Source organism: Microcebus murinus, chromosome 26 (assembly GCF_040939455.1).
Source record: "Microcebus murinus isolate Inina chromosome 26, M.murinus_Inina_mat1.0, whole genome shotgun sequence".
Lineage (NCBI taxonomy): Eukaryota > Metazoa > Chordata > Mammalia > Primates > Cheirogaleidae > Microcebus > Microcebus murinus.
Window position 1 is genome coordinate 5461142 of NC_134129.1, and position 25643 is coordinate 5486784.

At 34.6% G+C, this 25643-nt stretch overlaps 1 protein-coding gene across 1 annotated transcript; it reads left to right on the forward strand.

Moving 5' to 3' along the window:
- Nucleotides 1-541: 541 nt before the first annotated feature.
- On the forward strand, nt 542-15944 carry UGT2A3 (UDP glucuronosyltransferase family 2 member A3). Its single transcript, XM_012785953.2, has 6 exons — nt 542-1298; nt 7704-7852; nt 11276-11407; nt 12139-12226; nt 12624-12843; nt 13290-15944. The coding sequence occupies exons 1-6, from the start codon at nt 575-577 to the stop codon at nt 13567-13569; spliced, it is 1593 nt and encodes a 530-aa protein (XP_012641407.1). The 5' UTR covers nt 542-574; the 3' UTR covers nt 13570-15944.
- The last annotated feature ends 9699 nt before the right edge of the window (nt 15945-25643 follow it).

Below are 25643 nucleotides of genomic sequence, written 5' to 3' on the forward strand. Positions count from 1 at the left end.
AGACATTTTCATACCCATCTTTTGGAGGGGAGGGTAAATGTGGAGTACAGGTAATTCTGTTTAAGGGTGACTAGTTGTACTAGGAGGACAAATGGATTAGACAGACGGATTGACTTGTGAATGATTCTCTTTGCAAATTAAATTCACCTGAGCAACTGGTATTGTGTTTAAAATAATTTGGGCCAGGTCTGATTGCATTTTTGATCTTCTTTACTCCTATGTATTGAGACAACAGGCAGAGGAAGGCAAGTCATTTGCTCCCTTTGATCCTTTGTTCAGGTCAGTCCAGTTTATGCAGGTAGAGGAAAAGCCAAGGGCCAGTTAATCTCTAAGAGCCTTTAATTCAAAATACTCTCTATGCCAAGGAGCCTTATTTTGAGGTGAAATTTTCAGAGCTCCTTCATAATATATTGGATTCATGTCTGATTTTCTCGATCAATATTTAACTTGGCATCAACCCATGAACTTTAATCTTAAAAATTAATTTTTAACTTCTCTGTCTAAATTACCATTTCAATTCTGTGCCCAGTAAAGCCTCAAGCTCTGTAGAACAGCCTGTGAGGGAGCTGCTGTCATGATGCCTGGGAAGTCGGCTTTGGCAGTTCTGCTGTTGCTGCTCTGCTGTGCTGGCTGTGGATTCTGTGGGAAGGTGTTGGTATGGCCCTGTGACATGAGCCATTGGCTTAATATCAAGTGCATTCTGGAGGAACTCATAGAAAGAGGCCATGAAGTAACTGTGTTAACCCAGCAACAGACTATTCTCATTGATTATAGGAAGGCTTCTGCAATTAAATTTGAAGTGATCTATACAACGCAAGATGAAAGTGATTTTGAAAATGCAAATAACAAATTTCTTGACCTAATTATTAATGTTTTGCCACCCTTACCAGCCTGGCAATCAGCAGTAAAACTGAATAATTTCTTTATTGAATTGAATGGATATTTTAAACTTCTGTGTGAGAGTGTTGTCTACAATCAGACGCTCATGAAGAAGCTGCAAGAAACCAACTATGATGTAGTGATTATAGACCCTGTAATGCCTTGTGGGGAGCTGGTGGCTGAGTTGCTTGCAGTCCCTTTTGTAATTACACTTAGAGCTTCTATAGGAAACACTATGGAAAGACTCTGTGGGGAACTTCCAAGTCCACTTTCCTATGTACCTCTGCTTATGACAGGACTAACCAACAGAATGACTTTTCTGGAAAGAGTAAAAAATACAGTGTTTTCAGTTTTCTTTAACTTATGGACCGATTATAATGACTTTTATTTTTGGAAACAGTTTTACAGTGAAGTATTAGGTAAGTGCATCTTCCCTTCATTTTAATCTAGTTATCAAAAGAAATATAGAACTTATAATATATAGAGTATTACATATGAGTCCAATCAATGAGGTCTCATATTAGAAGATGCTATAGCTGTTCTTGCTAGAGAGAGTAAAATATTTATTGTAACAGTAATATAAGCTACTTTCCTAATATCAGTAATATCTAAAATATTCTTGGTCCTTGCCTGCGAGAGTGGCCACTGCGTTGGTGCTCTGGGGCTTGGACCCTGGCTAGCCAGAAAATAAACCTCCTCTTGTGTGATTGCAAAAAAATTAAAAATAAATAAAATATTCTTGAATATTTACCAACTAATCAGCACTAATAAAAAGATTGCATTTGTGCCGGGAGTTGTCACCAATTTACATGTACATATCTTGAGTTTAAGTTTCAAGGTCTCCCAAAGTAACAATAAACTAGCTAAGTATACACAAATTAAAGGTAAAAATCATGAGTCAGCAGTAAAGCACATAATCTAAACAGGAACAAAGGGACCATGTACTTCTTTTGGATTTATCTAGTTCCTCATTTACTGAGACGAGAACTCAGGAGAGAGACAGGAACATAGCCTCAGGCTTAGAACAGCAAACTGCTGTTATCTGCTGGGCTGACATTCTTTGCTCATTCTCTCTGCCTTTGGATTACAAGCCTGGGTCTCTTTACAGACATCCATGCTGTGGTCCTCAGGCTTCAAGGTGGGGTCTGTTTGCAGACATCCCTGATCAGTGTAATGTCTCCTTCAAGGTCAAGCAGCGTTCACAGGTTGCTCTTTGGCAAAGTCCTGTCCCACTCCCAGGGTTCTCCTGTCTCAGTCCTCTGTGGACCATTTCATAATGGCTGGTTATATTGAAACATTTTCTAAAATGCTTTGCCTTTCTGGATGATTGCTATGCAAAAATTAGAAAAGTAGATTTGAAAATATTTTGTGTTTTGTGAAGTAAAAGGCAGTAGAACTTTTATTTCACTAATGTGCACTTACTTGACTTGTTTTTAATGTGGCTTACTTTTAACTGTTTGCCTTTTCTACTAAAAAATGTTTTTAATTTGCAATTTTTATACAAACAGCTGTGATCTGAGCTGGTCAATGCAAGGCAGGTTTCTTCTCCAACTATATTTGAAAAATATGTAAAAACATGAAGAAACAAAAAATTATATGACAAAAATATTATCCAATTTAATTCACTGAATTCTAAAAGATAAAACTGTTTTATGGCATTAATGTTCACAGGAACCCACATCAAATATCCTCAGGTTTAGACATAATTTAAATTTATATGCATTGATTTTTTCTAATTAATTAAGTATTCATTAAGCACTGATTGTATCACTATAGACAACCTGGTGGGTTCTATAATATAGGTAAATAGTACAAGGATCCTGGGCTCAAGTCTACCCTAAGAGATGAATTGAAATATATAAATTTAAGTAGGTAACTACAAAACTTTAATATTTTTAGGATTATAACTCAAGCACTTTGGTAAGATTCAAATTTTGAACAGCATGATAAAAGTGTTGTCAAAGGAGAATACACCTGTAATCCTAGCACTCTGGGAGGCTGAGGCAGGCGGATTGCTCGAGGTCAGGAATTCAAAACCAACCTGAGCAAGAGCGAGACCCTGTCTCTACTATAAATAGAAAAAAATCAATTGGCCAACTAATATATATAGAAAAAATTAGCCGGGCATGGTGGCGCATGCCTGTAGTACCAGCTTCCCAGGAGGCTGAGGCAGGAGGATTGCTTGAGCCCAGGAATCTGAGGTTGCTGTGAGCTAGGCTGATTCTGCAGCACTCACTCTAGCCTGGGCAAAACAGCGAGACTCTCAAAAAAAAAAAAAAAAAAAAAAAAAAAAACCTTTTTACTTGATCATTGGGTAGCTTTAAATAATAGATATTTTTGGATAATATTTATATTGTACCTCCAACTTAATAATCTATTGTCATATATTTTACAGAGTTATAAATTATGATTATTAATCAGATTTATGTATATTAAAAATATTAAAGGAATAGGAGTATCAGTCCATTTTAATTTACTGTTTTTTATACATCCTTATATTCAGGCATATTTCATTTTATTATGCTTTATTTTATTATGCTTCATCATTTTTGACAAATTAGGTTTGTGGCAACTCTATCAACACCTATCAACCTATCAACAATGGTGTCTGTCAATACAATAGGATGTATATACTTTGTGTCTCTGTGTCACATTTTGATAATTCTCATCATTTTTCAAAGTTTTTCATTATTATTATATCTGTTATGGTGATCTTTGATGTTATTATATCTGTTATGGTGATCTTTGATGTTTCTATTATAATGATTTTGGGGTACCACAAACTATGCTCATATAAGATGATGAACTTAATTGATAAATATTGTATGCATGCTGACTATTCCACCAACTGGCTGTTCTCCCATCTCTCTAGCCCACCTCAGGCCTCCCTATACCTTGAGACACAACAATACAGTATATAATGGGCTTTAAGTGTTCATGTGAAAAGAAGAGTAGCAAGTCTCTCACTTTAATTCAAAAGCTAGAAATGATTAAGATTAGTGAGTGCTATAGTTTAGATATGGTGTATTTATCTCCACCAAATATCATGTTGAAATTTGATCTTTTTATTTTGGTTCTTTTCTTTTTTTTTTTTTTTTGAGACAGAGTCTTGCTCTGTCACCTGGGCTAGAGTGCCATAGCATCAGCCTACCTCACAGCAACTTCAAACTCCTGGGTTCAAGAAATCCTTCTGCCACAGCCTCCCAAGTACCTGGGACTACAGGCATGTGCCACCATGCCCGGGTGATTTTTTCTGTTTTTAGTAGAGATGGGTTCTCACTCTTGGTGAGGCTGATCTTGAACTCCTGACCTCAACCAATCCTCTCACCTTGGCCTCCCAGAGTGTTAGGATTACAGGCATGAGCCACCATGCCTGGCTGAAATTTGATTCTCAATATTCTTTTTTATTATTATTATTATTATTTTTTTTGAGACGGAGTCTCACTTTGTTGCCCAGGCTAGAGTGAGTGCCGTGGCGCCAGCCTGGCTCACAGCAACCTCAAACTCCTAGGCTCAGCAATCCTACTGCCTCAGCCTCCGAGTAGCTGGGACTACAGGCATGCACCACCATGCCCGGCTAATTTTTTGTATATATATTTTTAGTTGGTCAATTAATTTCTTTCTATTTTTGGTAGAGACGGGGTCTCGCTCAGGCTGGTTTCGAACTCCTGACCTTGAGCAATCCGCCCGCCTCGGCCTCCCAAAGTGCTAGGATTACAGGCGTGAGCCACCGCGCCTGGCCATGATTCTCAATATTCTTAATATAAGCAAATAGTGAATGAATTCATCAAGATAAGACCTGCCCTCCAGGAAGGACTCAAAACACTGTTACACATAGATCAGCAAAATAAGCATTCACCACTGTAAAATCATCCAGAAACTAACGGTCAAAGGCCAGATACCACAATGGCTCAAGAAGGAAAACAATGCAACAAAGTTCAACTCAACAGGATGAACAGAAATCTGCCCCACTTATCAATTCTTTGAATAAATGAAATGTCTTGAACTGATCACTAAAGAGATAGGCTGGCCAAATTGATAAATATTCACAAGCCAAGTATCTGCTTTCTTCAGGAAACACATCTAATCCACAAGGATACATTCAGACTCAAGGTGAAGGGGTAGAAATAGTATTTCTTGCAAATAGAAGCCAAGAGAATGCTGGCATAGCAGTTCTGATTTCAGATAATTTAGTCTTCAAATCAACAAAAGTAATGACCTTTTTAGAGTATGATGTACTAAATATTTTAAGCTCCATGTTGAGTCCTACTGCTCAGAACAAAAGTTTTCTTTCAAAATTCTCCTGTTCATTTGCAATGCATCTGGTCACCCAAGAGTTCTGATGGAGATGTACAAGGAGATTAATGTTGTTTTCATGCTTGCTAACATCAAATCCATTTCTCAGCCCATGGATCAAGGTGTAATTTTGAGTTTGAAATTTTATCATTTAAGAAATACAGTTTGTAAGACTATAGTTATCATAGATTGTGATTCCTCTGATGGACCTGAGCAACATCTTTTTGGAAAGGATTCATCATTCTAAATGTCATTAAGAACTTTCATGATTCATGGGGGGTGGTCAAAGGATTAACATTAATAGGAGTTTGGAAGGAGTTGATTCCAACTCTCCTGGATGATTCTGAGAAGTTCAAAACTTCAGTGGAGAAATTAACTGCAGATATGGTAGAAACAGCAAGAGAACTAGAATTAGAAGTGGAAGCTGAAGATGTGACTTAATTACTGCAATCTCATGGTAACACTTGAATGGATGAGGGGTTGCTGCTTATGGATGAAAAAAGAAAGTTGTTTCTTGAGATGGAGTCTTCTCATGGTGAAGATCCTATGAACATTGCTGAAATGACAGCAAAGGATATAGAATATTACATAAACTTAGCTGTTAAAGCAGCATCAGGATTTGGGAGGATTAACTTCAATTTTAGAGAAGTTTTGCTGTGGGTAAAATGCTATCAAACACCATCACATATTACAAAGAAATCTTCCATAAAAGTAAGAGTCAATCAATAAGGAAAATTTCATTGTTATCTTATTTTAAGAAATTGGTCCAGCCACTCCAATTCAGGAATGATCACCCTGATCAGTCAGCAGCCATCAACATCAAGGTATGACACTCCATCAGCAAAAAGATCAGGACTCACTGAAGGCTCAGATGTCTGTTAGTAATTTTTAGCACCAAAGTATTTTTTAATTAAGATTTACATTCATTAAGGCATTTGCATTCATTAAGGTGTTTACTTTTTTTTTTAGACATGATGCTATTGCAAACCTAATAGACTCCAGGGTATTGTAAACACAATTTTTATATGTACTGGGAAACTAGAAAATTTGTGTGACTTGCCTTTTTGCAGTATTTGCTTGATTATGGTGGTCTGGAACGGAACCTGCAATATCTCTGAGGTATACCTGTATGACATTTCAAATAATATTATAATATTATTTAGCTACCTAAATTTAATTTCCTTCTCTTTTCTTTGATTACTTCTATTCTTGTTATTGTGAATTGATCCTTTAAATGTCAAATGCTTTTAATTGCTTAAAACTGAGTCATTCTTAAATGAGGCCCAAGATCATGTAAATTAAAATCACCTAGGGGTTGGTTATTCAGGATGTATGTGAAGCATAGGGAAGAAGAAACCTAGAAGACATAAATGTACTTGCTTAGAAGTTGAAAGGTGGCTCTACTTTAATTTTTGGCAATTTCAAACTCACCTTCCTCACCAAAACTTCTTCATTGTCAAATTAAAGGTATTGGATTTTATGACCTCAGACATAATTTCAATCACTAAAATGTTATGATTGTGAAAGGAGGCTTTCCACTCTGTGGTATATGTCACCACCTACTTTGATTAGAATTCTAAAGATAAAAACATTCTCATTGAGTTTTTCCCTATCAGTTGCAAAATATAATTTTGTTTTGTTTTTTTGTAAATAGAAATAATTGACTTGGGTTATATGCAGTTAGTCCTTCTTATATTAAAAACCTAATATTAGTACTTAGAATGTGTTTCCCTTCAAAACACATCATTTGAGGGCAAAACTAAGGTAAGTTTGTGATAGTCATAGTATGTCTGTGTGCATCTCACAACCCAGAGAAGGGCTCATCATGGGCAAAAATTAGTCAGGAAATTATTACTAATAAAATAGTGATCCTTCAATTAAAGTGACAAAATATAGTACAGAAGGTTAAGGTGGACTGATCTTAGTGAGATCCTTCAATGAGATATCCCTGACTAGAGATTAGAAACCATAGAGATGTGATATGTTGCAAATGTTATGGGGCTAATGTATCATCTGCAATTTATGTGGAGTGAAAAAATGAATAATAAATTTATTTGTAGTTTGGAGTTGTGGTTAATTGTTTTTTTTTATATTGTGAAAATACACTTACATATAATTGTCTTTATTTTCTTTCTTCTTTTCTCCTTTCTTTCTTGCTTTCTTTTTATTTCTCTTTTTCATCTTACATTCTTTTATTCTTTCACCAATTCCTCTTTCTATTTGACTTCTAAAAGCTATATTATTCCAGAGGACATAAATTTATTTTTCCCTTGATAGTTTATTAGAAAATTAGTGGTCCAATTTTTTTCATTCAAATGATACACCTTAGCCATGACATGTTTCTGTAGTTTCAGCTACTCAGGAGGCTCAGGCAGGAGGATCATTTGAGCTCAGGAGTTTGAGATTGAAGTGAGCTATAATGATACCACGGCACTTTAGCCTGGGCAACAGAGCAAGACCCTGTTTCAAAAAAGGAAAAAAAAAGATATACTAATTCTTTCCACCCAATTGTTATTCATTTCTTTTAGGAAAACCCACTACATTATGTGAGACTCTGGGGAAAGCCGAAATGTGGCTAATACGAACGTATTGGGATTTTGAGTATCCTCAACCATACTTACCTAATTTTGAGTTTGTTGGAGGACTGCACTGCAAACCCGCCAAACCTTTACCCAAGGTAAGACTATTATGTTGAGGGATTTTCTGTACTTTATGATAGGATACCTTCATTTCCTTGAAAGAGTACAGCATCAATTTCAGAAACATGAGCTGAATGCCTTCGGTTTGTCACTCCATATGAATTTTCCATGTCATAGGAATCCTTGTGGGCACTAAATATATTTTTAAGGCATTATATTGAAAAATTAGGCGAAAGAGTGATTTGAAAGAAGTGCATCTTAAAGTATCAATGTTACTATACTGTGGATAGTGAATTAGAGTAACAGGAAATTAGAACCATGGAGATTATTAAGGAGACTGCTCTAGTTTTCCTTGCAATTATATTGGGGTTATGAATAAACACTTATCATAATGGCAGACAGACAAACATACTTTCATGAGACAGTTTGTGGTATATTTCACAAGGTTCAGTGAGTGAAAAGAAGTATTGAGGGAAGAAAAAGCATTAATCATGACTCCTAGATTTTCACTTTGAGTGTTTAATGACAGTAATGGTTTCTACTGAAATGGGAAATATTTAAGGTAAAATGTGTTTGTGATTATACAATGAGTTCTGCTTTGTGACTATCCGCTTAGAAGAGCCAGTGGGAGTTTCAGGTAAATTTTATAAATATACCTTGAACAAAACAAGATCTCAACCTCAGTGGACAGCAATAGAAACACTGAGTCATCAGCATAAAGTAGAGCTTATGGAAATGAGAAACCAAAGTTTCAATTAATTTTCTCCAGCTTGAAAACAGGTTTCTTTTTGAGTAAAAAAAGGAAATTGTATATTGCATTCCTAAGTCTTCAGAGAAAAAGACCATCCTCATATAGCCATCTAATCTTTGACAAAGCAGATGAAAACATACACTGAGGAAAAGAACCCCTATTCATTAAATGGTGCTGGGAAAATTGAATAGCCACACGTAGAAGACAGAAACAGGATCTTCACCTCTCACCTCACAGAAAAATCAACTCATGGTAGATAACAGACTTAAACCTACGGCATGAAACTGTAAGAATTCTAGAAGAAATTGTTAGGAAAGGTCATATAGACATTGGCCTAGGGAAAAAGCTTATGAAGAAGACCAAAAAGGCAACAACAAAAATCAATGAATGAGATCTGATCAAATTGCAAAGCTTCTGCACAACCAAGGAAACTATCACATGATCAAACAGATGCCCTACAGACTGGGAGAAAGTATTTGCATGCTACAAATCCGATAAAGGGCTGATAACTAGAATCTATATAGAACTAAGGAAAATGAGCAAGAAAAAAGAAGTTAATGAGTTGGGTTTTTTTTTGTTTGTTTGTTTGTTTTGATGAAAGACTTTTCACTACTGCTTCAATCTTCTTATGTATTTCTTTGTTCTTGTTTTTAATTTCTTCGTAATTCAATCTTGGTTGGTTGTATGTGTCCAGAAATTTGTCCATTTCCTCTAAATTTTCAAATTTATTGGCATATACTTGTTTATAATACTTTCTTGTTATTTGTATTTCCTTTGTGTGGTATCTGTTGTTATGTCTCCTTTTTCTTCTCTCATTTTATTTCAGTTTTTTTTCTATCTTTTTAATCTAGCTAAAGATTTGTCAATTTTGTCTTTCAAAAAATACCTCTTTGTTTTGTTGATCTATTATATTATTTTAAATATTTCATTTACTTCTGCTCAGATCTTTATTCCTTCTATTAATCTTGAATTGAATTTGTTTTATTCTTATTTTTCTAGTTACTTGAAGTGTTATCATAGATTGTTTATTTGAGATCTTTCTACATTTTTGAGGAAGATATTTATTGATATAAATTCAACCTTAGAATAAGTTTTTGGTATATTATGTTTCCATTTTTATTTATCTCAAGAAATGTCTTCATAGGCCCATTTGTTGTTTTTGAGCATCTTTAACCCTTTGCACTCGGATGTCAAGTGTGACTCTACACGGTTGGCATTAGTAGCAGCTCGTATGTCGAGCCACACTCGACACATAGTTTCACCGCGGGGGGAAGGGGGATTTTTGTCTATTTTCCCAGTATCTTTTCTTGTTTTCATTAGCATGAAAGGACAAGTAAAATGTAAATGCTGTCTCAACTGGTGCCACCATCTAAGCTTATCTTTTGCATCTGCAGCAGTCTTGAGTAGGAATGTCCAAGGCATGAGTCGTTGCATCATGCCTTTTTGAGCTTTTTGACTCTAAAACGGTGGCATATGTTGTTTTTCTGGAAGCTTAAGGTCAGTGTTGTACATTCCTATATATTGTACAAAGAATACCAAAAAAGAAAAAATGAAAAACCGATAACACATGTAAAATTTATTAGGAAACTAGTACATGATCTTGTTGGAGAATTCAGAGATGGTCCACTAACTTCCAGGGGTAGATTATTATCCACTAACTTAGAGCAACGTTTAGATGGAAAGCTCCATATAATCACACCTCACCCTAACAAAACCCACAAAGATTGTGTTGTTTGTTCTAACAGAAAAATCAAAGGAGGAAGAAGAGAGATGATTTATATTTGCGAAACTTGTGAATGTAAACCAGGTCTTCCTGTGGGTGAATGTTTCAAAAAATATTACACCACAAAAAATTATAGAGATTAAAATTACTCTTTGAATGTATCAATAATTTGAAATATAAAATATCCAAATAAATAAGTTTATATGAAAAGAAACTCCAGTTTTGTATTCTACTGCCATGCTTTGTAAAATGTGGGGTATTTAAAAAATTAAATCCCTAGGAGAATAAAGGAATCGAGAAAAAAGCAAGCGAGTGCAAAGGGTTAATTTCTTTCCACGGAGATTTATAGACTCATGAGAAGATCAAATACCCACCTGCAATTTCCTTGTCCTACCTTGGTAACTGGAGGTACAGGAAGATTCTCTCTATGTGTTGTGCCGCCTTGATATGGGGAAGGGGGCAATGTGATCCAAAATATTCATTCTTCTTACTGATCATGGGTTTTCTCATGTCCAATGAGTTTGAGGATTTTTCTCCTCCCTTGAGTTCTGGTTTACTCAGAGTGGCATTCTTGAATTTGAATAGTTACTAGTTATACTTTAGTGGTGAGAATTGATACTGGGAGATCTTCTATTTTTCCATCTTGTTGATATTAATCCTCAAGGAATATTTTTATGAGTTAGCAAACCATTGTGTTTTGAATTTGATGTCAACCAAACATGAGAAGAACTGTACTCTTACCACTTATTTTTTTGTAGAATGGTTGTGTTCTTTTCTAGTAATTAATAATTATATACTTAGGCTATATGTTTCACATCCAGACTTCTTAAAGAGACTAGATGGCAACACATGCCAGCCTACACGTACAATGAAACTGCACACCTGAAAACTTCCTCAAATCTTTATTTTACAAATGTATGCAAACTCTATCTTATTCTTTGTGATATTGCACCTTTGTAATGCAAAAAAAATTTTTTTTCTCTGCAGGAAATGGAAGAATTTGTCCAGAGCTCAGGTGAAGATGGTGTTGTGGTATTTTCTCTGGGGTCAGTTGTCCAAAATCTTACAGAAAAAAAAAGTAATCTCATTGCTTCAGCCCTTGCCCAGATTCCACAGAAGGTAACTACCACCTCCGATCCTGATAAGTAGCTATTCAAACTGTGAAGAAAAATGTGACTTTCCATTTGAACTTGAATCTCATTTTCCACTTAGCATAGCAGGCATTAGTTAATATTAAGTAAAGATTTTATAAAACATGACAATAGTGTATTTGGGTGCAATCGATCATTGTTCTACTGAGCCTGCTGTTGCTATGGAAAGACCTCACTTTGTTGTCATTTGTTTGCAATATAAATGCAACATCGAGTTCTTCCCTCACATTTTAGGATTTGAAATTTTAGGGCCTGTGCTGACTATTCCAGAGAAAGTTCTGAAGTGTCTTAGCTCCAAGGAACAAAAAATGAGAAAAGAAATATAACAAAGATAGAGAGGAATTATGCTTAAGAATATTCTCTACATATTCAGTTGTATTAGAACTCTATCCAATAGGGTTAGGCATAGAAGTAGAAGCTTAAATTTATGCACTTTTTCTAATTAATTAGAGTTTCCTAGAGTTAAAAGTCTATTATAATTTTAATATTACAGACTCACAATCTGCACATAATAATTCATGTTATTCAATTAATTTTAACTTTGTTATTACTAAAAATATATGTTTCTACTCTTTAGATAGTGGTATTTATGAACTATCCAAAAATCATTTTATTTTTTATTTGATTAAATTACGTTGAACTCAATAGTGTTATTATTATGTAGCTCAACTTATGAAATACATACATTTTATTCCACAGGTTTTGTGGCGCTACAAAGGAAAAAAACCAGCCACATTAGGAGCCAATACCCAGCTCTATGATTGGTTACCCCAGAATGATCTTCTTGGTAAGACTATGAGAAACTAAAAACATGCAAGTAGATGAGAGACAAATTGAATATCTTTTTAACAGCTAATATATTCAAACAAATATTTAAAAATTATAGAAGTATATCATTTTACCTCTAATTTTAAAGTAGATATAATTAAGGACTTGGCCATTTATTTCATAGATTCACATTTTCCACTGTTAAGGTAAAACTTTCAGACAATGCAGTGGAAATTAATACCTCCTTTTCTTCAGATAACAAATTTCTTTGGCAACAATGCTCTATATGGTCATCTTTTGTTGAAAATGCTGCCTTTTTCAGTGAGTTATCCCATAGGTTTTTTTCCCTAGGTATCTGAAATTCTTTTAACACTTCATGATAAACATCTTACCATTTCTCATCCCATTCCCAATAGGTCATCCCAAAACCAAAGCTTTTATCACTCATGGTGGAATGAATGGGATCTATGAAGCCATTTACCATGGGGTCCCTATGGTGGGAATTCCCATATTTGGTGATCAGCCTGATAACATTGCTCACATGAAGGCCAAAGGAGCAGCCGTGGAGGTGAACTTCAACACAATAACAAGTGCAGATTTGCTCGGGGCTTTGAAAGAGGTTATTAATGATCCTTCGTGAGTACTCCAGCTTTTAAAGGCTTACCTGTCATTCCTTATGTTATACATCCTACCAGAAAATGTTAGAGACCATGCTTGTACACGTTTAGGGATCTTTTTCCACAGTCTTAGGTCATTCATCATCTTGGTGGTAGAATAGTTCTAGGAATAATAGTTCATACAGCGTCAGATTTCCTTCTTAGAAAAGTTAGATTTAGATTGACAAATGGCTAAGATTTTTTCCATGTCTTCACTTTACCCGACTTTGTTAAGAATATATTTATTTTCAATGTCCCCCCATATCTGTTAAATGCTATGCAACCAACAAAGTTCATGTCACAAGAATTAATCTTTTCTTGCAACAAGTTTTTGGCTAGAATAACATATACCACGCTTTACCTACTTGTTTTTAACGAAAACAAAACTAAAATTTTCTAATTTCTATACGTGTTTTTGCCTTCCAGTTATAAAGAGAATGCTATGAGGTTATCAAGAATTCACCATGATCAACCCAAAAAGCCCCTGGACCGGGCCGTCTTCTGGATCGAGTTTGTCATGCGCCACAAGGGAGCCAAACACCTGCGACCAGCTGCCCACAACCTCTCCTGGTTCCAGTACCACTCTTTGGATGTGCTTGGGTTCCTGCTGGCCTGTGTGGCAGCTGTTATATTCTTGATCACAAAATGCTGTTTATTTTCCTGTCAAAAATTTGGTAAAACAGAAAAGAAGAAAAAGAGGGAATAGATCTTTCCAAGTTTTGCAAAGGCCTAAATGCAAAAATTCTTTTAATTCCTGTTGCAAAGAATTTAAAAAGAACATGTCTTCTTCTTTTATGTTTTATATTTTCCATTCTAATATTTTATACTAGCTATATAGCCTAGACCTCAAAAGGTCGTCAAGTTGCAATTGTTTCCCATTCATTCTTTTTCTTCTCCTGGTTTCTTTACTCTCTTCTCATAGTTGGCTGACACATGCACACTGATGACTCTAAAACACCTTATTCCTGACATCATTGTTTTCATGAAGTCACCAGTTGTTTAAGTAAGTGATTTGCTGGCTCACAATATGCTGATTCCTGTGGAGTGCACAAATGTGAACTGATTTTAATAAATGTAGAAAAGTCAAAAGAGTAAAATTCATAAGATGCAAACCATACAAATTAGGGAAGTATCCTGCAAGATTAGTCTGTTATGAAAAATATAATGGTCTTTTTCAATAATAATAATAAGCCCTTCTACATTTCCAACATTACTGGGCTTAGAACATGAATTGATAATAATGGTGATAGCATATTACACTAAAAATGTTTACTATATTTCCAGAGAGCTCACTAAATATCATGAGATATACTATATTTCCAGAGAGCTCACTAATTATCATGGCTTGGGTCAACCAATATTTCTTTTGCCCTTGACATGAGAGAGCCACTTCTCATTAGTGCCACCAAACAATAAAAGGAGCCAATCTTTTCCCAGGAAGAGAAAACATCAACAAGATGTTCAAGGCAAATATATTATTTTGAGAGAAGAAACCAATAGACTTATAAAAATAATTAATTTTATGAAATGTTTAATTGACATTATACTTGATAAACTAGATTTAAATGTGTATTCATTAAAAATCACTAACATTCATAATTTCTAATAACTAGTTATAATCAAAAATATAATTTACTGTGGGAAAATAAAGAGATATTTACTCTGAAAGTAAGATTATTATATGGTTTTCAGTCTCAATCTTCAGGAAATATAAATTTATCAAATAATTAATTACATGATAGGAATTTAAGACATTAGAACTCCTGCTTGAGCAAGAATATGATATATTGAATATTTAGCAATGTAAAGCTCTACATTAAACTGAATATAATTTAATCAATCTTTCATTAATTAAACACATTACATTTTTTATTTTGCTTAAATCCTTATAATCTAAGTGATATGTCTACTTAAGCTTAATTTCAGTATTTGTTTAAGTATAAGTGATACTTATAAGTGATTTGTTTTGTATAAGTGATAATCTCAATTTGTTTACTGAAACAAATTTTGAAATTCTCATACATTTTAATGAAGTATATTTATAAGTTATTTCTAATCTAAAAATAGCTATATAAAGGAAAGATATGTTTTTCTTTTAATGCATGTATATGATTAAAGTGTAAATAAATTTATTTGTTGTGCTTAAAACTTTAAGTTTTTATACTGATGTGTATTTTGACGTTTAAAATTTTATTGGAATCTAGAAAGAGCTGTTTATGTATGTTTTAAGTCTCATCTGTTCTCTGTAATTAAATGCAGCAATTGGCTAAGATACTGTGGCAGATGGGTGGACATCCCTGGAGCTGAGCCTGTTAACACTTTGGGGCTCTTATTGGTCATGTAAGCTGGAAACACTGCACGTGAGATTACCTGCCACTGAAGAGCCATTGCTCATAAGATTCTCCTTCTTCTTCAATGTGGTATCACATTTTGAGATCAGGTGCAATCAGAGGCCAGCTGATCTTGTGGGTATGCTATGTTCTGTCCTAGCTACCCCCTCTGTTACCAGGAGCCTGCCCAGGTTTGTTCTTTCCTCCCTGTAAAGAGTTCCCAGCGTAGAAGACTAAAACCCATGGCAAACATAGAAGAAAATTTTGAGAAAGAAGACATTTAATGAAAGATTAATATTTACATGTGTTATCAGAGGGGAAAGTGAGATTAGTTACATTTCTGATATGCATATAAATAATATAGTTTGAGTATTAAATAGTTTAATGCAGTGGTTCCCAACTTTTGCTACGCATTAAAACCACTTGGGGAGATTTTAGCAATACTGATGCCCACATCCCATATTCATAAAAACATAATTTCTATCATTAAGAGCCAAGATTTTGTGCTTTTAAAAGATTTCTAGATGATTCCAATGTGCAGTGAAATGTGGGAAACATTGGGTTAAAGTCTAGACAGGCAGTGAACATGGTTATTATTTGCCTTGGGATCCATAATGAATGTGTCGAGAAATTTGAGGAGTAATTTAATCAATTAAGTATTAGCCATTCTATTATTTATTGCCTAAATTAAATATAAAATGTTTGTAGCTTTAAAACATAGTTATAGTTTTAATAAAATTTGTGGATAAGATGAATGAACAGTACAGCAGTACAGGTTTATTCCAAAGTAGTACTAATGCACAAGATGACATGTCTTGCTTCCATGCCCTGCCATAGTCATACCCTATTTCCCCATGCACCAAGCCTTTGTTTTGTTATTCTAGTTTAGTTCCTCATGTCACTTATTGGCCAATTCAAGAATAACTTAACACACTCTCTTTTCCTCAGAAGTAACTCTCTGTGATAGAGCAGAGGCATGTTTCTTATATCACAAATGTCTTCCTCCCTGTTTCTGCCTCATATTCCATTGAGTGTGTTTTCTCTCCCTCAAATAATCATGTTCATGGATGACCACCAACTCTTTAAAATTAATTTTTCCTTAATTTTGCTTTCTTAAAAGGAAAACAACTTTTAAATTGTCATTATTTAATGTTTGTCTTTAGCACTTACAAATATACTATTAATACTACATTAGTGTAATATACATTAGCATATTATCTATCATTTCCTATATTGAAATTTACCACAAATCATGTAATATTATTTTTATACATTATTTTAATTAAAGTACATTTTAATTATTAATGGATCCATGCAGTAGATATTATTATTAAACTTTACAGCTAATATTAATAAGCTCAAATTTCCTTGACACATGCCATTCTGGGATGTTGTGAATCAACTTGTCAGTGTATGAAACATGAAGTGAATTACTCAGGAAGAGCTTAGGCCATAGACCTGGACATCATGAACATATTTTTGACATTACTTATCATCTACTCCTACATTAATTTCTATTTTACTTTCTGTCAAATGAGTTTAAAGCAAATTATTTGTTTAGCTATTTTGTTTATATATTTTGTTCACTGATAATTTAGCTACATCGTTTTCCATAATCATTTAACATATAAATGTTGAAATTTTGGAATCTTAGCAATTAGGTAAATGTTTATATGCTAAGTTGATTCTATGAAAAAAATTCCAGACTACTAAGCTATAACTGAAACTTTAACCCCATGTTCACATTAGGTTAAGAATGGCCTGAGGAAACATAAATAAATGAATACAAAGTCACCAAAACAATGCCATTACTTTTTTTTATTTCAGAAATAAATTCTTAATTTCTAAGAAATTAAAATTTTCTTGGAATATTATCTCTAGTATTTTTATATTTTATGAATTATCACAAACAAAAAAAACTTAAAAGAATTTTTAATAAGTGCCTCGGGTATCAACATCTAGGCTTAACAAATAAGAGTTTAATTACATATTTTATCACATATTTTTAAAAGTCAAACGTGGTAGAGTGAGTGTCTTAAATGTGGCAGAATACAAATCCCCTGTTCATACTGGCACAAGGGGAAATGGACTTATATCTAGACTACATTGCTTTTGTGAGAATTCCAGAAATCAGTTAGGGTTATAAGTGTGCCCATCATCCAAATAGTGTTCACTGTACCTACAATTAGGGCTATAAGTGTGCCCATCATCCGAATAGTGTTCACTGTACCTACAATTAGGGCTATAAGTGTGCCCATCATCCGAATAGTGTTCACTGTACCTACTAAGTACGTTTGCACCCATCACCTCCTCCTCTCTCCCCCATGTTTGATTTCCACTGAGTATTACTACCCACTGTGCATATAGGTGCTTATCAGTTAATTCCAATTTAATAGTGAGTACATGTGGTTTTTATTTTTCTATAGATACTTCACTTAAGATAATGGTCTCTAGTTCCATTTAAATTATTTCAAAAGGCATTAATTCACCCCTTTTTATGGCTGAGTAGTATTCCATGGTATACTACACCACATTTTGTTAGTCCACTTATGAATTCCTAGTCACCAATCAATTCTCCCTTATGAGAAACTAGACCAAGACAGGTCCATCCTGGTACTAAGTAGACACTCAAAATCTAAACACAGGATGGGTGATCAGCGATGCTTTCAGAGAAAGATCTTGATTAAAAAAGGAAAATGTGAAAGTTCTAAAATTCAAAATGGAATCACTTCTATCAAATACTGGCACAGTGGAAACAGGAAACACCACTATGCTAGTCCATTTTGTGCGGATATGAAGGGAATACTTGAGCCTGAGTACTTTATAAAGAAAAGAGGTTTATCTGGCTCACAGTCCTTCAGACTGCACAAGCATGACATCAGTATCTGCTTCTGGTGGGGGCTTCAGGGAGCTTTCAATCCAGGTGGGAGGTGAAGGGGAAGCAGCTCTGTCACATGGCAAGAGAGAGAACAAGAGAGAGAGGAGGTGGTGTCTCTTTTAAACAACCAGCTCTGGTCTGAACTAATAAAGCAAGAACTCGCTCATTGTCATTATCAAGGGGAGGGCAAAAAGGCATTCATCAGGGATCTGCCCCCATGATTCAAATACCTCCCAACAGGCCCCACCTCCAATACTGGGAATTGGATTTCAATACCAGACTTAGAGGAACCAAACATCCAAACCATATCATCTATAAAGGAAGGGCTCTCACACCAATTTGCCTGATAAAAAGAATTATCACAAGACACTTTTTCAAACTGAAGCTAACTACACACAGGACAGCTGGCTGCTTATATAAGAGCACTTGTGTAACACACTGTCTCAAAAGATCAATCCAACTAAACAGCATGTCATGGCTTGAGGATTACAAATTTTTTTTTTTTTTTGAGACAGAATCTCGCTTGTTGCCCAGGCTATAGTGAGTGCCGTGGCGTCAGCCTAGCTCACAGCAACCTCAAACTCCTGGGCTCAAGTAATCCTTCTGCCTCAGCCTCCCAAGTAGCTGGGACTACAGGCATGTGCCACCATGCCCGGCTAATTTTTTTTTTATATATATATATATTAGTTGGCCAATTAATTTCTTTCTATTTATAGTAGAGACGGGTCTCGCTCTTGCTCAGGCTGGTTTTGAACTCTTGACCTCGAGCAATCCGCCCGCCTCGGCCTCCCAGAGTGCTAGGATTACAGGGGTGAGCCACCGCGCCCGGCCCGAGGATTACAAATTTTACCTAAATCTGGCACCACTCACCAATCAGAGCTTGTCAGCTCCCAAAAGACATCACCAGAATAAACTTTCTTTAAAAACAATTTGCATAACCTCCACCTTCCTCAACAAAATCCTAACCTTTTCCTTTGTTCTCCAGACATACTGGAGGCCATTTTTATATATGTCTCAGATTGCAATCCTACTTCTTGTATATTATTGCTGAATAAAATATTTTTTTTTTTTTTTTTTTTGAGACAGAGTCTCGCTTTGTTGCCCAGGCTAGAGTGAGTGCCGTGGCGTCAGCCTAGCTCACAGCAACCTCAAACTCCTGGGCTCGAGTGATCCTTCTGCCTCAGCCTCCCGGGTAGCTGGGACTACAGGCATGCGCCACCATGCCCGGCTAATTTTTTATATATATATCAGTTGGCCAATTAATTTCTTTCTATTTATAGTAGAGACGGGGTCTCACTCTTGCTCAGGCTGGTTTCGAACTCCTGACCTTGAGCAATCCGCCCGCCTCGGCCTCCCAAGAGCTAGGATTACAGGCGTGAGCCACAGCGCCCGGCCTGAATAAAATATTTTTACTTAGACATTTTTCTATTTTTTTTATGTTGACAAGAGTTAACAATACTGTCTAGGCTATTGCAATGTATTCTTTTTTAATGTACCTTCACTATATTTCATATTTCCTCGATGAGCATTAAAACAGTATATGAGTTTAAAATAGTTTGTAAATATGTAACTAGATAAATTTTTATAATCTTTGTTATATATTTCTATTATAAACACAAACATTTAGGGGAAATTTTGGGTCTTTGAGGTAAGAATTTTTTCTTTTTGTACTATTTCTTAAAAATAGAGTTCTTAGTAAGTGGAGGCAGCTCCTGAATTCAAACAAACTACTCTGTATGTTAGAAAATTTCATGGGTTAACTATAATAATTATACATTAGTGCTTTTTAATATTTGGAATTACCTACATAAATTGTACATAATTATGGATTCCCAAAGCATCAGAAACTTTTAAGTATTGTGAAGCCTCAGGCTAATTGCTTTCATTTAGTTTATGTATATTGCTTGTTTTTAGGAAGTTGGGTTGAGCAGGCCGATCACAGTAAATTTTTGGGATGAAACAAAAGGTCAAGCGCATGGGCACAAGGGGCCAATCAATGTGAAGGTCAAGCGCGTGGGCACAGGGGCCAACCAATCAATGTAAAGGGCAAGCGCGTGGACAGGTTATGCACCTAGGGTATAAAGGGCTTTGTCCCACAGTCCGTGGTGTCTTTGTCCCAATAGAGGCCGCCATATCGGTGCTCTGGGACTTAGACCCTAGCTCGAGCTAGTCAATAAAACTCCTCTTGATGATTTCAGCCTCAGTGACCCTGTCTCTTTGTTCTGTGGTCCTACAGTTTCCCGCTCTAACAGTATCTTAGCAGTACCCTCAATGTGCAAGCTCAAAATGAGTGCACATTTGAGATACAACTGTAGATTTAGGTTCATTGCAATTTTGGTTGGTTTTGTGAGTGTATTTTTTTTTAAAGCCTTTAAAGCCGTGCCAAACAATGTTTAAAACAGCCTCGCAAGTAATTTCTTTCACAAAGTTGGACAAAGACTTAGGCCAAGAATCCAGTAAGGAATGTGGATTTCCCTGATTTCTTCTCCAGGAATGAGGAAGAACCATATCATAAAAGAAAAAAATAGGGGCTGGTTGTTTTCTGAGAAAATTTGCAAGTCTGCACAAGGAGATCAAGTTACAAAAGGGCTGGAGTCCTGTAAAAGTTACAAAAAATGTACTTATATCAATAAATGCATATAATTAGATTTTTGTCATGTAATTTATTTAATATTACAGAGAAACAACAAAGAATATCAAGTATTTTTCAGATTCTGGACAGGAATAAAAATTGACTTCACCCTTTGCTGACAAGAGTTGGTGTTTACTCTTCTATGTGTACCAAACATTCTGGTACTTTGAGTTGGGAAGCACAATTTCCACCACAGACTCACTAAGGCAGCAGCCTGTGCATTGCAATTATCTGTGAGATTAACCACACAGCCAACAGGGTTGAGTTCAGTAATACCAATGATTATTTAATTATAGTTCTGCTTTATTGAAGTACAGAACAGGTACTCTTTTGTCTCTTCCATTTGTAGTTCTCTGGAGGAATTATATTTGTTTTTGACTTTTTGTGTGCATTTTCTTTGCATTTTATAACTTGTGTTTATCCCTAAAAATATTATAAACTTAAAAAAATAAGAAATTATTTGGTGTGTATATAGATACTTGTATGATGCACAGTCTACAATCAATTTCTCAAAAGGTCCTGCTGCTGTTGAGTGTGACTTCCTACATCCATTGTAACTTTATTAAACACATTTTATATGTAAACAAACATAGAACATTTGGTCAAAATGTTCAAAACATTTTGAACATTTGGCAAAAGGTCAAAAACATAATAACTTAGGAAATCATATTAGATTGCATGATGGGGGAAACCTTCCCAAAAAAGTGAAATTTAGCATGAAATTGGAATGATGAGAAAGAGACCAAAAGAGAAAAAAACAAGGGCAAAGGTATTGAGGTAGGGAAGAATTTCTTATCATCAGGAATCTCAAAGGAAGCTGATATAGATGGAGGAGAAAGTTATCAGAATCTTAGGGGCCATTTCATAGAATACAAATTTTAATATACTTAAAATAGAAAGTTATTAAAGTAGTTTGCTCACAAGTAATATTCTTTGAAATGATTTCTCATGTGTCTTACTGCCCATCTCTCTCCTCTTTGTCCTTTGTGCATGCCCTCCCCCTTTAAAAATAGTTCCCAAATCCTGATTTGGATAAACAGTCACAGGTGTATCTGCAGTTTGTGTGTATCCCAGTGGTATCCTCAAATTTTGGCTAAATAAACTTCCATGGATTGAGATCTTTGTGTCAGCAACTTATCATGGGGTTGTCAACCAACATTTTAAATTAAGTAACACAACTATGCAAAGATATGAAGGAAATCAATATATTTTACCTCAAAATATATTGCTTGGACATATTTTGATTTGGCTGCTGGGAGGTAGCAAGCAGAAGTAATCCTGGAAAGTTCTGCTTTGTGGGGAAATGTGCATCTGTAGAAAATCTGCATTGATAAAGCCAGGTTTTCCCTGAGGCTTTCACTTGCCCTGATCTAGGGAAGATTGACAGGCAGTGTGATACTCTAAAGATATAAAAGTATCACTTACCATCTATTCTCTGAGGGCTGCTACCTGTGAGATTTCATTTACATAATAAGACCACCTGTGCTAGTCAGGCCTCCTCTTCTAACCCTCCTATGACCAACTTTGCCACAAAACAGCCTCCCTTCTTTCAAAATGGTACATAAGTTTCTGCACCCCACAGAGTAATTACTCTGTGATTCTTCCATGTGTATACATTAGTAAATTTGTATGTCTTTTCACAAGTTAATCTTTCTTTTGTGAAGTGATTTTTCAGTGAACCTTCACAGGGTGAAAGAGAAGATTTCCCTTGGCTCTAAAAACATCACAAAAAAGAAAACTACAGCTCAAGAACTCTTAGGATTATAGACACAAAAGTCTTCAAATGTCATGTTAGAAAACAGAATCCAAGAACATACATAAAAGACTAGACATCATAAATAAGTGAAATTTATCCCAATAATGCAGTTGTTTTAACATCTGAAAAATTAATATAATATACATCATTAGAATAAAGTATAAAAACTGCATAATCAACCACCACATATATTCACCAGCAAACTGGTATTAACTGAGTAGCACCTAAGTGGACACATAGGTACTACAGTAATAGGGTATTGGGCAGGTGGGAGGGGGGAGGGGGGCGGGTATATACATACATAATGAGTGAGATGTGCACCATCTGGGGGATGGTCATGATGGAGACTCAGACTTTTGGGGGGAGGGGGGGAAATGGGCATTTATTGAAACCTTAAAATCTGTACCCCCATAATATGCTGAAATAAAAAAAAATGAATATAAAAAACCTGCATAATCATTTTAATAAATGCATAAAAATCATTTAATGAAATCTGATACCCTTCATCATAAAAATATTCACTAAACCATAAATAGAGGAGAACTTCCTCAAACTGACAAATAACATTCATGAAACACCCCACAGCTAACATCATACTTAATGGCAAAAGACTAAATCCACTCCCCTCATTTTTATTCAACATAATATTGGAGGTTCTAGAAAAGACAAAAAAAAGCAAGAATATGAAACTAGTAAAATAAAGGAATCGAAAGAAGAAGTTAAATGATCTCTATTGGCATATGACATGATCTTAAAAAGAGAAAATCTTTAGGGATCCATTAGAAAAATATTAGTCCAATAAACAAAGAAAGAAAATTCTTAAGATACAAAATGAATTAAAAAATAATCAAAATTGCAATGAAAATTCAAAATAAACTTCAGACTAAAATTATCATACTTAAAATATCATCAAAATGAATACAATTCTTAGAATTAAACTTAACCAAAAAAGTATACAACTTGCACTATGAAATCCACAAAACACCATGGAAAGAAATTAAAGAATACCTAAATAAATGAAAATATGTCTCATGTTCATGGATTGAAACACTTAATATTGTTATAACAGCCATAATATATTCCCCAAATTGACATACAGAGTGAATTCAATTCTAATCAAAATCCCAGCTAGCTTCTTTGTATAAATTGACAAGATGATCCTAAAATTTGTATAGATATTTAAAAGACATGGAAATAGCCAAAATAAGTAAGGTGTGGTATTGCATACCTGTAGTTCCAGCTACTCAAAAACCTGAGGCAGGAAGATCACTTAAACCTGGGAGTTCAAGTACAGCTTGAGCAATATACCAAAATAAATAGATAAAACAGCTTAAACAATATTAAAATAAGAACAAAGTTAAAAGACTTATACTTTGTTATAAAGACAAATAATCTAAAATAATCACAAGGGTGTAGTATAGTCATACGAATAGACGTATAGATCAATGAAATAAATTTTAGAATTAATATTTAGAATCCATAAATAAATCCACACATTTATGGGTTTTTTTTACAGAGATGTCAAAACAATATGGAAAGAAAATATTTAACAAATGCTGATGGGAAAATGATTATCACATGAAGAAGAATAAATTTGAACCTCTACCTCAAACTATATAAAAAATTAACATAAAATATATCAAAAATGAAAATATAAAGCCTATAAAACTCTAAAAATTAAAACTTAGGGACTAATCTTTATTACTTTGGATTTGGCAAGAGTTTCCTAGGAATGAAATGAAAATAAAAGCAACCAAATTAAAATCGATAAATTGGACTTCATCAACATTAACACTTTTATGCTTCAAAGGATGCCATCAAGAAAGTGGAAAGAAAACAACCAAAATTGGAAAACATATTTGCAAATTATATATATAATAATGAGGGACTTATATCAAATATATATTTTAAAAAACACAACTGAATAGTAAGACAAATGAGTAAATTGAAAATGGGCGAAGGGTCTGAATAGAAATTCCGCCAAGTAAAATATACAATGGCTGATTAGCAAATGAAAAAGACTCAACACCTTTAAAATTAAAAAAAAAAAAAAAAGCAGACCATAATGAGATATCACTGCCTTCTACTGGCTATAATTAAAATACATATAATAACAAGTGCTTGCAAGGATGTGGAGAAATTGAAACTCTCATTCATTGCTGATGGGAATGGAAAACAGCGCAGGCATTGCAGAAAACAGTCTAGCAATTCCTCAAAAGGATAAACATACAGGTACCATATGACCCAGTGACTCCACTTCTAGGTATATACCCAAGAGAAATGGAAACATATTCATATAAAGCTTATATATGAATGTTAAAAAAATTTGTTTAAAATAGACAAAAGTTGAAAAAATCAATTTCCAACAAACAATAAATGAATAAATGATAAATGAATAAATATAATATGTATGTTCATACTATGAAATAATATTTGGCAAAAAAAAAGCAATGAAGCCTTTATATATGACATACCATGGATATATCTTTAAAAAACGTTATACTAAGTGAAAGAAGTCAGTCATGGAAGATCACATATAGTGTGATGCTATTTATAAAATTGTCAAGAAGAAGCAAATCTACAGAGACAGATATTAGATTCATTGTTGAGTTGGGCAGGGTGGATGAAGAAACTGAGTGAGGAGATAAAAACTAAAATTCACAGGGTTTCCTATGCTTTTAAAACTGATTGTTGTAGTAGATACACGGTGCTGTGAATATCCTAGAAAACACTGAATTTTAAACAGTCATTAGTGACTAATATGCTACATGAACTCTATCAATAAGATTTTTCAAAAAAAAAAAAAAACAAAACAAATCCTTGAACCATGTTATTCAAGAATTGATGATTCAGCTATATAATTATTTTATTTCTAGTTCTGTTCAAGAGGCTATAGACCCTGGAACCTCTCAATGCTACTGTTACTGACACTATTCTAAATATGTCACATAGGACAATGACTTGCACATGCAAGGTCATCAACCTTAGATAGATGACAACACTTATAAAAGGGACATCAAACATACCTGAGTAAATACGAGGTCATTAACCTTTTGTTTATCCACTTGCCTTCGACATGCTCAGACCTGTTCACATAATGTACTTAAAGTGTGGTAGTTAAATTTTAACTCGATTAACTTGTCTTTGGATGTAAGCATGAGAAATGACAGAAAGGGCAGCAACC